We start from the raw sequence: 16,839 nt of genomic DNA on the forward strand, positions 1-16,839 counted from the left end.
TCAAAAACCTCTTCAGAGTAATTAAAACTCACATGAGGTACACAGGAGATGTTGATGGTTAATGTGGAGGTACGATTGTGTCAGATTATTTCCTTCCAAACTTTAAAAAAAATCGACTAGCTGAACCTGCTGGAAGTGCAAAAGCGTGCACACTCTGCAAATTTGCGCTCTGTTTGTACAAAGTTTGTACAAAAAATTATGATTCTGTTAAACTGCGTGCAATCTGAAGATTGTGCAAACATTGTAGATTGCGTTTTTTGTACATACGAGCGACATTTGGCAATGCAGGTCGTTAATTTTTTTTTTTTTTCCCGGTATGGCCCCAATGCGTGAGAAAATGGTTGCTGTGCGTGTGAGCGTGAGACAGAGCCCAAATGCGTGAGTCTCACGCCTAATGCGTGAGACTTGGTAGGTCTGTCAGTAAAGCGTGCAGTAATTAATCAAGGCATAGAAGTAACTGTTCGAGTTGAAGGCGTTCAAGTAAACTTTCTAGTGGATACTGGGGCAAGCTTGACTATCATCCGCCCAGATATGTATTACAAGATTTCCGAAAGTTCAAGACCAAAACTAGATTCGACTAACGTAAAAGTAGCCATGGCCAATGGAGAACTCGCTCCTTGTTTGGGACAAGGACGACTCAAGCTAGAATTTCAAGTTAAAGAACAAAGTAAAGTAATAAGTCAAGACGTATACCTTGCTGACATCGAGCCTGAGGGAATTCTGGGCTACGACTTCCTTGAAATGTACGACTGTACACTGAATTTGGGGAAAGGTGAAATGCAGATTGGAGGACAGCAAGTGAAATGTCACGTTTACCGGGCGTCTGCTGAAAAGTGAACCCGAGTGATATAGCCGACCGAACTATTACAATCAAAGCAGGAGAAGAGATATTGCTACCTGGCAAGCTGAAACACAGAAATAGAAATTCAAAGTTTGGCATTGTTGAACCTGAGCCGAGATTCGTCAGAAATCACGAGGTCATGGTTGCCAAAACCTTGGTTGATGTCCAACAAGAATTGGTACCGATCAGAGTTCTCAATCTTAAAGATGAAGCTATAGTAATCTACCAGGGTGCAGTGTTAGCCACATGTGAACCCGTTGAGAGTGGTGAAATCGTGCAAGAAAAAGAGGGACGTCGTGTAACTATATAACAAGAGAACAAGCAAGCGTCGGAACAAGAAATTCCAGAGCACTTGACCGAATTATTCAAGATCAGTGGTGAAAGGCTAAATCCAAGTCAAAAGATGCAATTATCAAGAGTCTTGACGACGTTTCAAGATGTTTTTGCAAAAGACTCAAGTGATTTGGGAAAGACTTCAATTGTCAAGCACGAGATAAATACTGGTGAGGCACGGCCCATCAGACAACCATCCAGGAGACTCCCAATACATCAAAGAGATGTAGCAAAAGAAGAAATCGACAAGATGTTAAAGCGAGGGGTGATTGAACCATCGTCAAGCCCGTGGGCTTCGCCCATCGTTTTGGTCAAGAAAAAGGATGGATCGACAAGATTTTGTGTGGACTACCGAAAACTATATGCCTCACCCATCAAAGACTCTTATCCTTTACCAAGAATCGACGACTCACTGGACACACTATCCGGGTCTCAGTGGATCTCAACGCTGGATTTGGCAAGTGGGTACTGGCAAGTGGAGATGGCACAGAAAGATAAGGAGAAAACGGCTTTCATTACCAAAGAGGGGCTATTCGAATTCAAGGTGATGCCCTTTGGTTTATGTAATGCGCCCGCAACCTTTGAACGCCTGATGGAACGAGTGCTCTCCGGACTTCAATGGCAGACCTGTTTACTCTACATTGATGACGTCATCGTTTATGGAAATCATTTTCAAGCAGCCCTTCAAAGATTACAAGAAGTACTGACGCGACTCAGGACAGCTGGCCTTAAGTTGAGTCCAAAGAAGCGTCATCTCTTTCAGGAGAGAGTGACATTTTTGGGACATGTCGTCTCAAGTCAAGGTATACAGACAGATCCGGTCACGACAGAGGCAGTTGATAAATGGCCCACCCCAGAACAGTGACTGAAGTTCGGAGCTTTCTAGGACTTTGCTCATATTATTACAGACGATTCGTCAGAAATTTTGCTGAAATTGCAAGACCTCTGCACCGCCTAACAGAGAAGACGCAAATTAATTTTGTGTGGACAAAGGAATGTGAAGATGCATTTCAACGACTCAAGAGGGATCTGACAACCACTCCAATACTGGTGTACCCTTCAAGTGACGAAACCTTCATCTTAGACACAGATGCAAGTAATCAAGGAGTAGGGGCAGTGTTATCACAAGTTCAAGATGGAAATGAGAAAGTCATCGCATTCTACAGCAGATCCTTGGCTAAAGCAGAGAGACAATATTGTGTAACAAGAAAGGAATTACTCGCAGTGGTTGCGTCCACCAAACATTTTCATCACTACTTGTATGGCAGGAAATTTCTCATCCGGACAGATCACTGAGCACTTCGGTGGCCAATGAATTTCATGAACCCGGAATGACAGATGGCAAGATGGTTGGAACTTATGAGCACCTATGATTTCGATATCCAACATCGTCCTATAGTAAGCAGCATGGGAACGCTGACGGTCTGTCAAGAAAACCTTGTGCCAGTGAATGCAAACAGTGTGACGAGACGGAGAAATACAGCACAGCACAAGAAATAAAGTACAGCATGAGAAAGCCCCGACAGCATAAAACAACAAGTGAAAGTACTAGACCAATTGTTGATGGCGCATCTGTAGAGATTGCTGATCAACCATTTTGTGGAAACGTCACGACAAATGCTCAAGAGCAAACAAGTGAAAGAAACAACGACGAGGAACAGTATATAACGGAAGAAGAACTTAAAGACGCACAAAGAAAAGACAAGAGTGTATGCAAGATACTCCAATGGAAGGAAACTTCAGCCGAGCGACCACGGTGGGCTGATGTTTCACCTGAAAGTGCAGAAGTAAAGAGCCACTGGGCACAATGGGAAATATTGCACATTCGAGTAAGCGTCCTATGCCGACGATGGGAAACCGTGACTGGCGATATCATCAAGTGGCAGATTATAACAAATTCTTATATAGCGCATTTCACAATAAACCGTATCAATGCGCTTTACAATAGTGCCCTGGTCATAGGGATAAACAACCCTTTAATCTTTCTCAGCTCCCATTAGGGAGTATACAGCCCCGAGCTGCCGTGGCGCTCCGAAAGCTTTTCATTCACAATATCAACCTCTACCCTCACAGGTACCCATTTATACCCCCTGGGTGAAGAGAAGCAATTATAGTAAAGTATCTTGCTCAAGGACACAAGTGTCACGACCGGGATTCGAACCCACACTCCGTTGAATTAGCACCAGAACTTGAATTCGATGCTCTTAACCACTCGGCCGTGACACTCTAAGATTGTTCTTCCAAAGAGTTTAAGGAAGACTCTTGTAACAAAACTACCTCGCGACAAAACATGTGGTCATCTTGGACAAAACAAGACAAGGGGCAGAGTCAGAAGCAGGTATCTGTAACAGATGGCAACGAGATGTGAATCTCATCGTCTCAACATGCGACAAGTGTGCATCAAGAAAGTCTCCAAACAAGACCCGCCGATGCCCGATGAAAACCTATAACGTAGGAGTACCCATGGAAAGAGTTGCCATGGATGTGTTGGGTCCACTACCCCAGACTGATCGAGACAACCGATATATTCTGGTTATAGGTGACTACTTCACAAAGTGGACCGAGGCCTATGCAATACCGAACCAAGAAGCCGCTACCATAGCAACAGTTTTTGTTGAACAGTTCGTCTGCAGATATGGCGTCCCGATGCAGCTCCAATCGTTACAATACTTAAAAGTCTCGCAGCTTAATATTCAAGGGGAAATTCTTGATTGACTCTTAACTTTAATCCTTTGCCCAATAAAGTCACCTGGAAATATAATTTTTGTTTTCTTCGAACATTAGAGTAATGTTTCTGAACAATAAAATAATTTTTTGAGTAATTGTTTTTAACGCTGATATATAAAAAAAAAAAGTTGTGTGGGGGTGACTCCGCCTACTCCTTTTGTGACGTCAATCGAGGCAGACTTTGCCTCGATCGAACATCGAACACACGTACGTGCAAGCACATTCAAGTCATAGTCGTGAGTTTGAACGTTTCGAAAAAGGTTTTTCTTTAAGCATTTTCCCGGCAATGTCGACGAGGTGTATTGCTGCTGGATGCAGCAAAGCAACACAAGATAGGGTCAGTTTGCAAGTGTTTTCCAGCGCTGTCCAGTTGAGGAGCCGTCGTGCTTCGAGAATCCGGAATACACTACACATTGACATGAAGAGAAAAGTTCTTTTCTAAAAGATGACGCCATGATCCAAACAATTTTTCCAGCTAGTGGGGAAGTAGTCTTGGTTCCAAGACCATTGGTGTTGCGCGGTCACACACAACCAACGTTCCGATTATGCACAAAAACTGTACACGCTTGTAATGAACGAACGCTAGCGGGCGCTCTGTTTCTCTGATTTCCGGATCTCACCATGTCTGTAGCGTTTGTGGGGAAGTCGAAGAAGGTACCTGGTGAAAGACGTAACGAACCTAAAGGAGCCTAACGTGGAAAAAATCAGGTATTGGTTCAACTTTGAGGGCATGTTTTTAGCTTACGCCAAGCGTCACTATCTGTGTTGGCACTGCATGCGATTCATCGCGCCTCGATTGACTGAAATATTATTCCATGAAAAGCTTTACTTTTGAGAAAACAGTATAACAATATAAATTCTCGTTAACGAGAATTACGGATTTATTTTAAACACATGTCATGACACGGCGAAACGCGCGGATACAAGGGGAGGTGCAAATCTGTCAACGATGGAGCATGCGTGTGAGAAGCCTTTACGGCTTGGGGTGCGGGCCCGATTAAGGGCCCGGGCAAATTTAGCATTTTAGATGCTCTGTGATGCAATCTAGGGCCAATTTAGAGAGGGGATATTGTGTCATCCTTTGCCCACAGGATTAATGCCCATATAGGGACACAGGGTTTCGTCTTACACAGTGCAAAACTTGGGCTTCATGATACAGGTGGTCAAAAAGGTGGGGGGGGGGGGACATTTGATATTGTGTACCCCACCCTCCAAAAGGTGGGGGGGGGGGGGACGTCCCCCTGCCCCCCCCCTGATTGACGCCCATGAGCGGCAGTAAATGGAATTCGGGCTTTCTTTCCCTTTTTAAAATAATCCTTGAATGTGGAACATTTGCATAGCGGCAATAACTATTAAGTAAATTGAATTCGGGCTTTCTTTTAATCCTTGAATAGGGAACATTTGCATAAATAAGGGAATATAGAGGTAACGGTGGGGAGAAGTGAGAAGAGATGGGGGTCTGGATGACTGGATGCGCGGATGCGCGGATGCGTGGAAGTGGGTAGGCCAGTCCGTAATTGTGGCTGACTGGGCATCCACGCAGCCTTGGATGCGTTCACGTATAGTGGAGTAAATCAACTATAAAACTTACCTAACAAAATAACAATTACATACCTGAGGTTAATTACCCCAAACAGGAAAAATATGAAAAAATATTATTTATTAAGCTACATTCATCATTGATAGATTCTAAAAATTTGAAGAAAATCCGTCGAGGTAATACTATTTGCAAAGATATTTGCGATGTATGATGTCCCTTCAGGGCCACCATACTAACGAAAACAAGTTTAACTTTTACTTTTAATGGTCACGAACCATGACAAAAATTTAAAACGTTTCTTGTAAAACACATAAGAATTGGTCACGTGATATATTGTCGGTGCTACTAATAATTGGCGGACTTTTTCGAGCAATGGCTCAAATGAAAGCTTGTAAATTTCTCGACCCCCCCCCCCCCCCCCACAAAATTTTGGGTCAAATCGGCCAAAAATCTGACATAGCATCTTTAATGCCAACTCCAAACCTGGGCGGAGCTTATAAATGCCCAGTGTCCAATCACTGTGCGTGTATGGTAATTTTGACCTCGTGGCAGTGACGTGATCCAGACTACACGTGTGTGGTGGTGTGATATGGCACCATACGAAACACACCAACCACCCCATCCCACAACACAGTACACACCATACACACACAGTGTATCTACTGTGCATGCTCAGTAGTCTAGTACAGTACTTTACTGTACATATCCGGGTACCGGCTGATTCACGAAAACCAGGCGAAAGGCAACGAAGCTAACGTAAAAAACGTCTGAGAATTACACTTTCAAGAAGGTATTGAACAAATTCAGGAGGTAGGTAGCATGGAGTGTGTTTTTATCTAGTTCTATATCGCTATTAATAACAGAAGTGCTCCTTGGAAAGTGCTGCAGTACACGACTGGAAATTTATGTCCACATATTCGTGCAGTTTTCTTTCTCAACCGTGTTGCTCTCGACAACTGTACCGAGAGGTACGGCGGGCGTCAGCGTGAAATCACGGTGTTGTCTTCGGTGATGATTTTTTGACCAAGTTGTAAATATTTATGTTTATACGTTCTATTTTCGTTTGATAAATATCTTCAAATGTGAGGAAGGTATAAATAATTTGGCTATTTTAAAAGGAGAAAAAATCCGACGAGAGAATGGATACATTTATCTATTTGCTGTTCAATCAAGACACATTTTTCACGACGGCTCGCGTGTATTTTGTGTGTCCGGTTTGTTTGGTCAATGTGTCAGTGACGTCATAAAGGGGGGTCCCTTAAAATTGTTTCAATAACTCCGGCCAGGATCCGGGAAGACGGGGGAAGTGTTTTCCTGGATAAGTGCTTCATTTATTTATGTCCATCACTTGATCAAAATCAAGGTATTGATGAAGTTTGTAGTGTACAGGGCCATTTTTTCAGTTGTGTATTCTTTGTTTGTTTACATTCGAGTTACACACTGACACATATTTACACGATTTAGTTAGGCCTAGTACAATAAATAATAGGCCTAATTATAAGTAGCCAAGTCAAGGTAAATTATCAAGAATCAGGCCTCGGCCGGTTCAAACCACTAGTTGAAAAACGATTCAACTCACTTTGATTCCCATTCATAAATACCTTTTCGGTCAAAAAACATCAAAACCTTTGTCAAAAAGTAAAACAAATGCAAAAATTATAATTGTTCAATGATTTCTTTGAACACAACACCCCTCCAGCTATGAAATAGGAAGGCCGCATATCGCGTGATGTGGCACAACTGTCCCGGCAGTTGCTCTCAACCAATAGGAATGAAGAAACCGTCTTATAAGCACAGGTGCAAGCTCGCGTGTCACGCCCATGTTTCAACATTTTTTACTGATCATAATATCAAAGGTTTAAACACCTCACAATAAAGCAATCTTATGGTTGTATCCTGCTAAAGTTAAGGGCGCAACCATAATAAGCAAGACTGTGACATGAGCCCACACTCTGCTGATCAGAAAAACTTGAACTTGAGCTCCATGCTTGACCTCGGCCTGTGCTCGGCCACGACACACCACACTGGCTTCTGCTTTGACAAGAGCAAAGATGCAATTGGCGCAGATGAAAATCTTTTATCCTTTTGTCTCTGACTTTCATTTATAACAAAAATGTTGGCAAAACTAACAAAGTGTTTTTCCCCTTGTTCTCTCAAGTTGTAGAGTCAAAACGAGGACCTGTTATTAGATCAGGTAACACAAAACAAAATGTCGGCAAAAGCCATCCGGGAAGCGGCGGGGAAAAACCTCCTCCAGAAACACCTCCAGTGTGATGTGACTGCAGCTAATAGGTGGGCTACAGTCACCGAAGATGTCAACTGGGATGAACTGACCAAAGAAAACCCATGGCTTCTCACTGAGGTATGTACATTAGTATACTGTAACGTTATGCACTGAATAACTTGCAGGCCTTGATCTTCGCTCATTGAAGGGGGATAAATAAGTTTTCCTCTGGTAAGGGACACAATGCTATGGGAAAATTTAAGTTTGTATTGGAACCTTGCAGAGGGCACAACAGCAAAAGCACACCGCACAACAGCAAATGCTCCGACAGCCCTACGTTCCGACACCCTAAGTAATGTTCCAACACCCCTAGTGTATTTTCTTATAGATTCCTAACCCTAACTCTTAAAGGCAGTGGACACTATTGGTAATTACTCAAAGTAATTATTAGCATAAAACCTTTCTTGGTGACGAGTAATGGGGAGAGGTTGATGATATAAAACATTGTGAGAAACGGCTTCCTCTGAAGTGCCATAGTTTTTGAGAAAGAAGAAATTTCCACGAATTTGATTTTGAGACCTCAGATTTAGAACTTGAGGTCTCGTAATTAACCATCTAAACGCACACAACTTTGTGTGACAAGGGTGTTTTTTCTTTCATTATTATCTGGCAAGTTCGATGACCGATTGAGCTCAAATTTTCTTTATGCTTTAGTTTGTTATTTTATGCATATGTTGAGATACACCAATTGTGAAGGCTAGTCTTTGACAATTTCCAAAAGTGTCCACTGCCTTTAACCTAACCCTAAAACGTAAATCACAAGGATGTTGTCGGAATATAAGGGTGTCGGAATATAGAGCAGAGATGTGCTGCTGGAAGTGTTGGGTTACATTACATGGATGAAGGTGTATTTAGCCTATTGATTTAAAACAAGAAACAATGCCAAACTGAGTATTCTCAAACAGACATTGTCTCCAAATACCCACCCCAACCACATGAAATCTGCCTGGACTGTCTACATCAACCCCCCTCCCCACCCACACCCACCTCAGCTCATCATAACTGAAGTAAAGCGTTTCAGACTAAATGGTGTGACATTTACAGTGCAGGGCAATTCAAATAATTGGATCTACCCCTTGACTGCAGCACAGCCTCATGTGGAGATTTGACGGGCAGTGGCTTAATCAGTTAGCCCCTAATCTCATCAGTCAATGCTAGCAAATATATTATCTCTTCTTGGTAAACTTGATGAGAGTATATTGCTCAATTCTAAACCCTGGGTCTATGGTTGGCATGTAGAAAGCCTGTACAGAAAAGGCCTTGTGGATAATTTTCAATCAGATGTTGCAACATTTTGGTAGCAGCAACTTTAGAAAACAATTGTTTTGACGCACACACCCACCCCAAATTTTGATTTCTAAATTATATTTATGGCTTCATATTATACACTGAAGAACAACGCAATGCCTCAAGTGAACCAGATATTTGAGATAAAATGTCTCCAACATAAGTAGTTTTTAACGGCTTTTAAAACAAATGACTTCACAGTTAAGTCATGAGTGATGACTGTCGTGGGCAGCTGGGTATTTTTTTCTTCTCAAGATTCTTCTCCGATTGTTATTGGTATTAAATAAAAGATTTTAGATTTTCAGTAAATTTCTTTTGACACACCCGACCCCAAAACCACCCCAGAACACACTAATTTTAACATGAGTATTCTGAATGACCTGTAAAACAAACTTACATGTAGGTCGTGCCCGAAGGTTGTGACTGAAGCTACGGCTATGGCCGAGTGTTGCTTTTAGCACGTACTATACTCCAGTGCATGTTGAGGTTTAAATCTAGCCCATTCAGAAATGACACCACTTGGAGATTTTTGCCGAAGGTCTCAAAATTCTCAATGTCTACTTTATGCCTTGATTTGTTTCTGTTGCAATTTACAATGTGCCTGGTTTTATAATCTTAAAACAAACATGCTGTCATCAGATTTGTAGATAACATGGACACTGTTTGAGGTCTGGCATTCCTTATGATGGAAGTACCAACCATATGCCGACAATATCAATTTTACTGCATTGAGACAATATCAATTTTACTGCATTGCGTGGTGCAACATCTAGTGCTGATTTAATTTAATCTAGTGGTTTTAGAGTGGTTCAATGGTTGGTGCTGCACAGGAAACCTGTTTCAATTCATGCAAAATTCATAGAATTAACCTTTATGAGGTATGGCGGACGCAATAGGAGTGCACTGTTTGGTTTAGGTGTATACACACGAATTTACCCAAACCTAATTAAGTGTTAATAGCATTGTGTCCGCCATACATGTATCTCAAGAAAGCATGAGGGTCTACTGATACATTAAATGTCACTTTGAATTTAGCTTGAGATTCTGTCAAACTACATTTTTTTTGTATTATAAATTCAAGGAACGTTACGTATTGGTAAGAAACAAATATCGTGAAGATCACAGATTTACATAAAACTTACATGGTCTGATGATGATGAATAGTTGAAAGCATCCCTTAAAATATTTCTGTCTGAAATTTCATATTTTATGAGAAATGAATAATCCAATTTCGCGTTTGGAGTTTGTTATCGCTCAGTGAGAAATTCATTTTTGTTTTGGCATCAGGGCAATGCAATATTTGGTAATAGTTTTTTTCACCATCTCCCATGACACAGTTTGCCGATCGTTCTTGAATTTCTACAGGTTTGTCAGTTTGTGGATCTGGTGGATTACATAAAGTGCTTACACTGCCAGCAACTTTTTGCTAGCAAAATCAATTCTGTAATGTTCCTCTAAATACAATGGCAAGCTTCATGTAGTGCTATCCCTGCTATAAAGTAAACCAGTTATTGGGTGGGGCTGGGTGGGACACCATTGTCATGTGTGTTCATGTTTGGTGGCTTGTCTGGGACAGGATTGTGTACTTTAGTGTAGGACTCAAAGGTGGCTCCAAGGTCAAATTCAGTTTAAATGTAGACACACACAAGCTTACATAAACGCCTGCAACCATGGAACTCCTACATTGTACTGCCCTGTTTTGTTTATTAATACACTAACTTTTTTGCAACAGCTCCCATTGGTTTTGTACACATGTTTTCCAACTGTGGACCTTTTTTGAATCGTGGACTCTATTGTCCTCTTTTGTTATACATATGTAGGTTCCCGGTTTGAATGTACCTACCGGTACTAGTACTTCCGGTACTCATGTGTTATTAGGATAGTGGGTGCAATCGTATGTTTTTTTCCACCATAATGGTGTCATGGTGTGACATTCAGATTTTGTATAAATGGGCTCGGGTTTCATGTTTCAAATCAACAGTCTTGACTAGGTACAGTCCAAAAGTTATCACATGGTCTATGGACCCATTAGTATGGGACAGAACAACAAACACCTCATTGACTCATTATATTTATTGACTCCTGCACAATTTGAATGAAAAGGCTGGCAGTTTTTATGATGCATGATTCAGGCATGTGAGACTTCCTCTTTTCAACTGATTTCCTCTTTTTTGGTTTTGACTTCCGGAACCTCTTTTTTTTCTTCACTTTCTGTGTACAAAAGTGTAGGAATAGTATCTTTTCCTCTTTTTTTTCTTGTCCAGTTTTCTCGTTTCCTCTTTTTCCATGGATACACTGTAGTTACTCACATGCGTGATGATTGTAGTGTACTTAATTACGAAATAAAACGGAAGAGCTAAATTTGTGCTGGTACCATGAGAAAAAATGAGGAAAACTGTTTGAGGAAACTGATTTGTCCATTCATAAATATCTTGGTCAGACCATAGAGCAAGGACTATGGTCAGACTCACAACTTCACAGGGAAATTTTGATTTCTATTTTACTATTACGAGTATGGTGTACCAAGGCAGTGACTACATTGTATGGGCATGGATGGTGCCTTGATGAAGCAGTAGAGATTAGGACAGTTAAATACAAATTTGATGTAATATTCTTCATACTTTTTGGTTTCCCCTTTGGAAAAATCAGAATTTTGTTTATTATTTTGGTCGTTTGAGTTTATTAGAGCAATGTTCATTTTATGTAGTTGGCCCTTCAGTTACTGTTTCCATCTGACAATAGCCTCTGTGGCATAACAATTTTGGAGTGTTCAGGTTAAGGCAGGGCCAATTTTAGATCAATGTGTGGTTGGCCCAAGTACTTGATAACTAGTTCCTACCTTTTTCTAAGTCAAAGGGTAAGTTCATGCTATTAATTAGTTTGGAAAGAGCTTGACACTAAGTGGTAGTCCTTAGAGCAGTAATTATTAAAAAGATTTTTTTTGTTTCACTGGAGCTTAAATCAAAAGGAAATTGTTTTTTAACACTCTGGCTGAATACTTGATTTTTGGGCTGTGATAAACCTGTACTCTATCCAGTGAATGACCTAGCCATGGCAACGCGTTGGCTGAACCAGATGGTAACTTGGCGCTAATTGCAATCAATTACACTTGCATAAATTCCAACCAAGCTGTGTCTGATTGGGTTTGTGTATCCTAAATTTGATATAGCCTACTGCACAAGTATTATTATATAATTCTGGGAATGAAGGATGCCTCATAAGTGAACATTGAAAATCATTTTAGCTCGCAAGCCTGAAGAGACCTATATAAACAAGGGTGCTTACTAACTATATGTGAACCAGAAACACTGGGGTGAACCCAGGCTACCCTTCAACACTCTTGTTCTGTTTTTTTTTATGCACTACCAATCCTACATGTAGTACACAGGACCTACAGCTTAATGTCCCATCCGAAGGACAAAACAAAAATGGTAAAGTATCTTGCTCAAGGACTCAAGCGTCATGATCAGGATTCGAACCCGCACTCTGCTGATCAGAAACACAGGAGCTTGAGTCCCAATTTCATAGAGCTGCATAAGCAGAAAAAGTAGCTTAGCACAACAGATTTTTGCTTACCAGGATAAGGATACCAATTAAACTACCATGTCACAGGCACAATTAGTGACGAGTATCCTGCTCATTTCTGCTTAGCAGAAATTTTTAAGCAATATTTTAGCCCCTGCTTTTAAAAGCAGCTCTATGAAATTTGGCCCTGGTGCTCCTTACACTGCTCGGCCATGACGTGCCATAGTTAAGCATTGCAATGACTTTTGACAGAACACCTGATGGAGGTGCTAACTCTCCTAGATTCGGCAGAAAGCTTTCTTAAATATAAACCAAGAATCTTGCCTTGTTCTGATATGTATAAACGCATTGAAAATCTCCCAAATCATGTTAATTTTTCTCCGAGAATGTAATTCTAAATTGAAGTTGGCAGCTCTGACCTTACTGTTAAATGCACTGTTGATTTTGAATTGAAAGAGGATTCAACTGCTTTATTATTCATAATTTTGTTGCCACACAATTGCTGCAAAAAACTGCAGCTCCTCGTGTATTATGCACACATGGTGCCTTATGTGCACGTATTGTGTATGTTTTTATAGAAACATAATGCTTCTGCCAAAGGCTGAGTTTGATAGATGTATGGGATGCAGAAGCGCTATATTTTCTACAGGTATTCTACGAGCACGCTTGTGATATGGGCATTGCTATGTATGTACATTGCTATGTCTGTACATGTACATGGATCATACTCCTTGTTGCTGTTTGATCAACCAATCAGAATTGAGAATTCAAGTTTGCTTGAGATAAAGAGTTACACGTAATGCTTCTATTCATTGCAGTCCCAAATTCGAGGCTCTACATGCAAATGGCTAATGGTTCAAGGGTCGACTACAACACACCCATTCATTAGATGCATTTTGTAAATTCATTCACCTTCAAAGAAACACATCCGAATACATCCATCATCAACATATTTCATCTCTCTCCTCCATCCCCCTCCCCCCCTCTGGAAATTTCAGAGCCATAAAATGTCTTCCTCGCAATCCAATCTCGGGTACACTGTACAAATTAGATTAGCGAGATGACAGCTTAGGGGGGGGGGGGAGTTGGACGGAAGAGGATAGAAAACTCTATTACCGATACAGCCATGAAGGATATGATGGAGGGTCGTGTCCCCCCCTTGTCCAAACTCGGATGACTTTTCTTGAAGACGGCGCAACGGCAGCGGCGTGAGAGTGCCAGTCAAGGCAAAATTGATGGAATTGATGTTTCTCCTCTTACATGTTGAAGATAATTGATTGCAGCGACTTGGATTTCAAGAAGCGAGTCCTATAAATGTGCATGGACATGTGCATTCAGTGTGTCTAGGACACATTAACAATGTGTATGTTGGCGTGCCGTCTTGGTAAATAATGTCGTGTACATGTATCTTTTAGTACAGTGCTGTGTTGAAATTAAAAAAAATAAAAATGAAAACACAAGTCACACAACTCTTGCCTAACACTGCACAGACATGCATTACAATTTACACCCATACTATTTAAAAGTTTTGCTGGTGGGGATTGGGCTGATAAAAAGTGGTCGGGATAATAATATTTACAAATATCGGATATAATGTGAGAAGTGAGTGTATTGGCGCAGAGTGTAATAAAATCACTCAGTGAAATTTGAATGATTCTAGTTCACGAGGCATAGCCTAATTAGGAAAAGCTATGTGAAATGGAAACTCGAGATTTCTCAAAGTGATTATAAATATTCTATGACGATGCACGAACGAAATGTTACATCTTTCAACACACAGATCATTTGAAAAGATTTTTGACAGTAAACACTGTGTGGTTATAGCAAAAAAAAAAGCAGTTTTTATCCACCAAAATTTGAATCTGAAAGCGTACAACATGTAACTGTCAATAATGTCTCTCAGACTATATATTCCAATTAAGGATTGTTCAGCCTGCATGGACAAAATCTTTCAAAGTTTTGGAGATATTTCAAACAAAAAGCGACCACCATTTGAAGTGAAATTTTGACAGGTTAGTTGTTTTATGGTAAGCCTACATTGTCATTGAAACAAACAGTTGGTTTCCATTACCAAATGTATACAGTTCCTTTAAACCCCTCTAACATGTATAATTAAATAAACAAGAGTCTTTAAGTGGTGAGCAAACAGTAAAGCATCTGGCTACGTGCTCTGGGACTGTTTTTATGGAGGTGTTTGTAACATCAGATTCCTTTTTACTTGCAGGCAAAGTAAAATCGTGTTCTTGGGGAGGGTGCAGGGAAGCCAATTTACTGACTGTCGTTTTGCGTGGGTAGGGGGAGCAAGGTTATAGCCAAGATTTGGTAAAGAAAACAGGTGTCCAAATACAGTGGAAATGTAAAAACTAGGTGTCTAAATTTGCACTTACAATCGGTTTTATAACGGATAAAACAGGGTGTTTAAATTGAAAACAGGGTGTCCAGAAGACACCCCCAAACACCCGTCTTTCTAACAAAAGAGTTGTTAGGGAGCTGGTTTGCCGGTAGGTCCCGCCCCTCTTATACAAAATCTTGCAATGTTTGAGAAGACTTCACAAGGGATTTCACGACAGTTCAACTATTTTCATTACAGACAAATAAAAGTGCAATTTGTGATATTAAACAACCACGCTAAAATAAAGCAAGGGGTCCCCTGCTAAATTGCTTTCATGTGAAAAGGGCTGAACAGTATCCAATTTCACTAAACTCATCAGGCAGGGCAAGCATAAACTCTTTAGTATTATAGCCAAAAGACAATTATCACAGTTCCGTGACAAATTAAAATTGATTTTTCCTTGTCGTTAGTCCCTGACTGAGACGGTGTGTATGGATACGTAACCAAACCAACAGCAACCCCGGGGTTGTGTGTACAGCGCATAACGCTAATTAGTACAGTTTGAAGTATGGGTACTTCCGTTAGCAGGTAGGCCAGATGGCTAGATTGTTTTACAGCGGCTGTGTTTCTTCTGTTTTATCGGGTATCTCTAACTCACAATCCATTGCAACAGTGCATCATCTTTATGCATTTCTATGCTTTACCATTTACGTTGTTCCTGGAAGCATTGGTGATCATGTCTAGATGCATCTCGTGATTGTGAAAAGACTGACATTTCTGTCACTGGTACCCCCCCCCCCCCAATAAATAAATAAACAAATATGTTTGTAAAATAAATAAATAAATAAATTAACAATAATAATACAAATAAACATTATTTATCTTTACTTTTACACTGATAAAGCACTGTACAGTGTATCCAGTACTTTCCAAGTTCTTTGGAAAAAAAAAATCGACAGGCAACTCACTCGGGTGGGATTCGAACTCAAGACCTTTGCACTGCTAGAGAAGTTGTCTTTGAATCCAACTCCTCAAATGAACTGCCTGTGAATCACAGAACTTTGGGAAAGCACTGAGATGTAATTTCAGGCCTGCACCATGACAACAGAAACAAGTTACGTTAAAGGCAGTGGAAACTATTACTCCAAATAATTATGAGCATAAAACCTTACTTAGAACGAGTAATGGGGAGAGGTTGATAGTATAAAACATTGTAAGAAACGGCTCCCTCTGAAGTAAAGTAGTTTTTGAGAAAGAAGTAATTTTCCACAAATTTGATTTTGAGACCTCGGATTTAGAATTTGAGGTCTCGAAATCAAGCATCTGAAAGCACACAACTTCGTGTGACAAGGGTGTTTTGGTTTCATTATTATCTCGCAACTTCGATGACCGATTGAATTCAAATTTTCACAGGTTTGCTATTTTATGCATAAGTCGAGATACAGCAAGTAAGAATACTGGTCTTTAACAATTACCGATAGTGTCCAGTGTCTTTAAAATGAATATTAGAACAAACAACCCTATCAGTGACAGATGCAATTGCTGTGTACACATGGTACATGTATATGAATGTGAGTGATGCAGGTTCTACACTGTGGCTGCATATAGAGCCACTGGCTGTGTATAATAAATAATTTGCATGGTTAGGCTCCTGATGTAAATTAATGCCAGTGGCTAATTTGTATAGATTGGAGTTTGCTTTCCATCGCCCTTCCGAGTCTGTCTGGCAGCAGTGTCTGTGAGAATTATGTCAGGTGGTGATTTAAAATGTCTCCTCTGAATCTACATGTATAGTCCAGGGCCTAATTTCATAGAGCTGCTTAAGCACAAAATTTTGCTAACGCAAAAAAATCCTTGCTTAGTAGAATCAGATTACCGGCCAAGACTCCACTCATTTTGTATGCTAAGTAAACAATAGCTAAATACCAGTTATAAGCAATGTATATTGCATGAAATTTTTGTCAGTAACA

The 16,839-nt window shown here is 40.5% G+C and overlaps 1 protein-coding gene across 2 annotated transcripts in view; it reads left to right on the plus strand.

Annotated features, from left to right (window-relative positions):
- The first annotated feature begins 6,103 nt into the window (after positions 1 to 6,103).
- The window catches only part of LOC139948587 (ATP-citrate synthase-like), a 60,538-nt gene continuing 49,802 nt past the window's right edge, over positions 6,104 to 16,839 (plus strand). For both annotated transcript variants that reach the window (XM_071946759.1, XM_071946760.1), the window contains exons 1-2: positions 6,104 to 6,251; positions 7,600 to 7,803. In XM_071946759.1, the coding sequence (XP_071802860.1) occupies positions 7,651 to 7,803 (153 nt within the window). In that variant the 5' untranslated portion in view covers positions 6,104 to 6,251; positions 7,600 to 7,650. The remainder of the gene's footprint in view (positions 6,252 to 7,599; positions 7,804 to 16,839) is intronic.

Source organism: Asterias amurensis, chromosome 16 (assembly GCF_032118995.1).
Source record: "Asterias amurensis chromosome 16, ASM3211899v1".
Classification (NCBI taxonomy): Eukaryota; Metazoa; Echinodermata; class Asteroidea; order Forcipulatida; family Asteriidae; genus Asterias; species Asterias amurensis.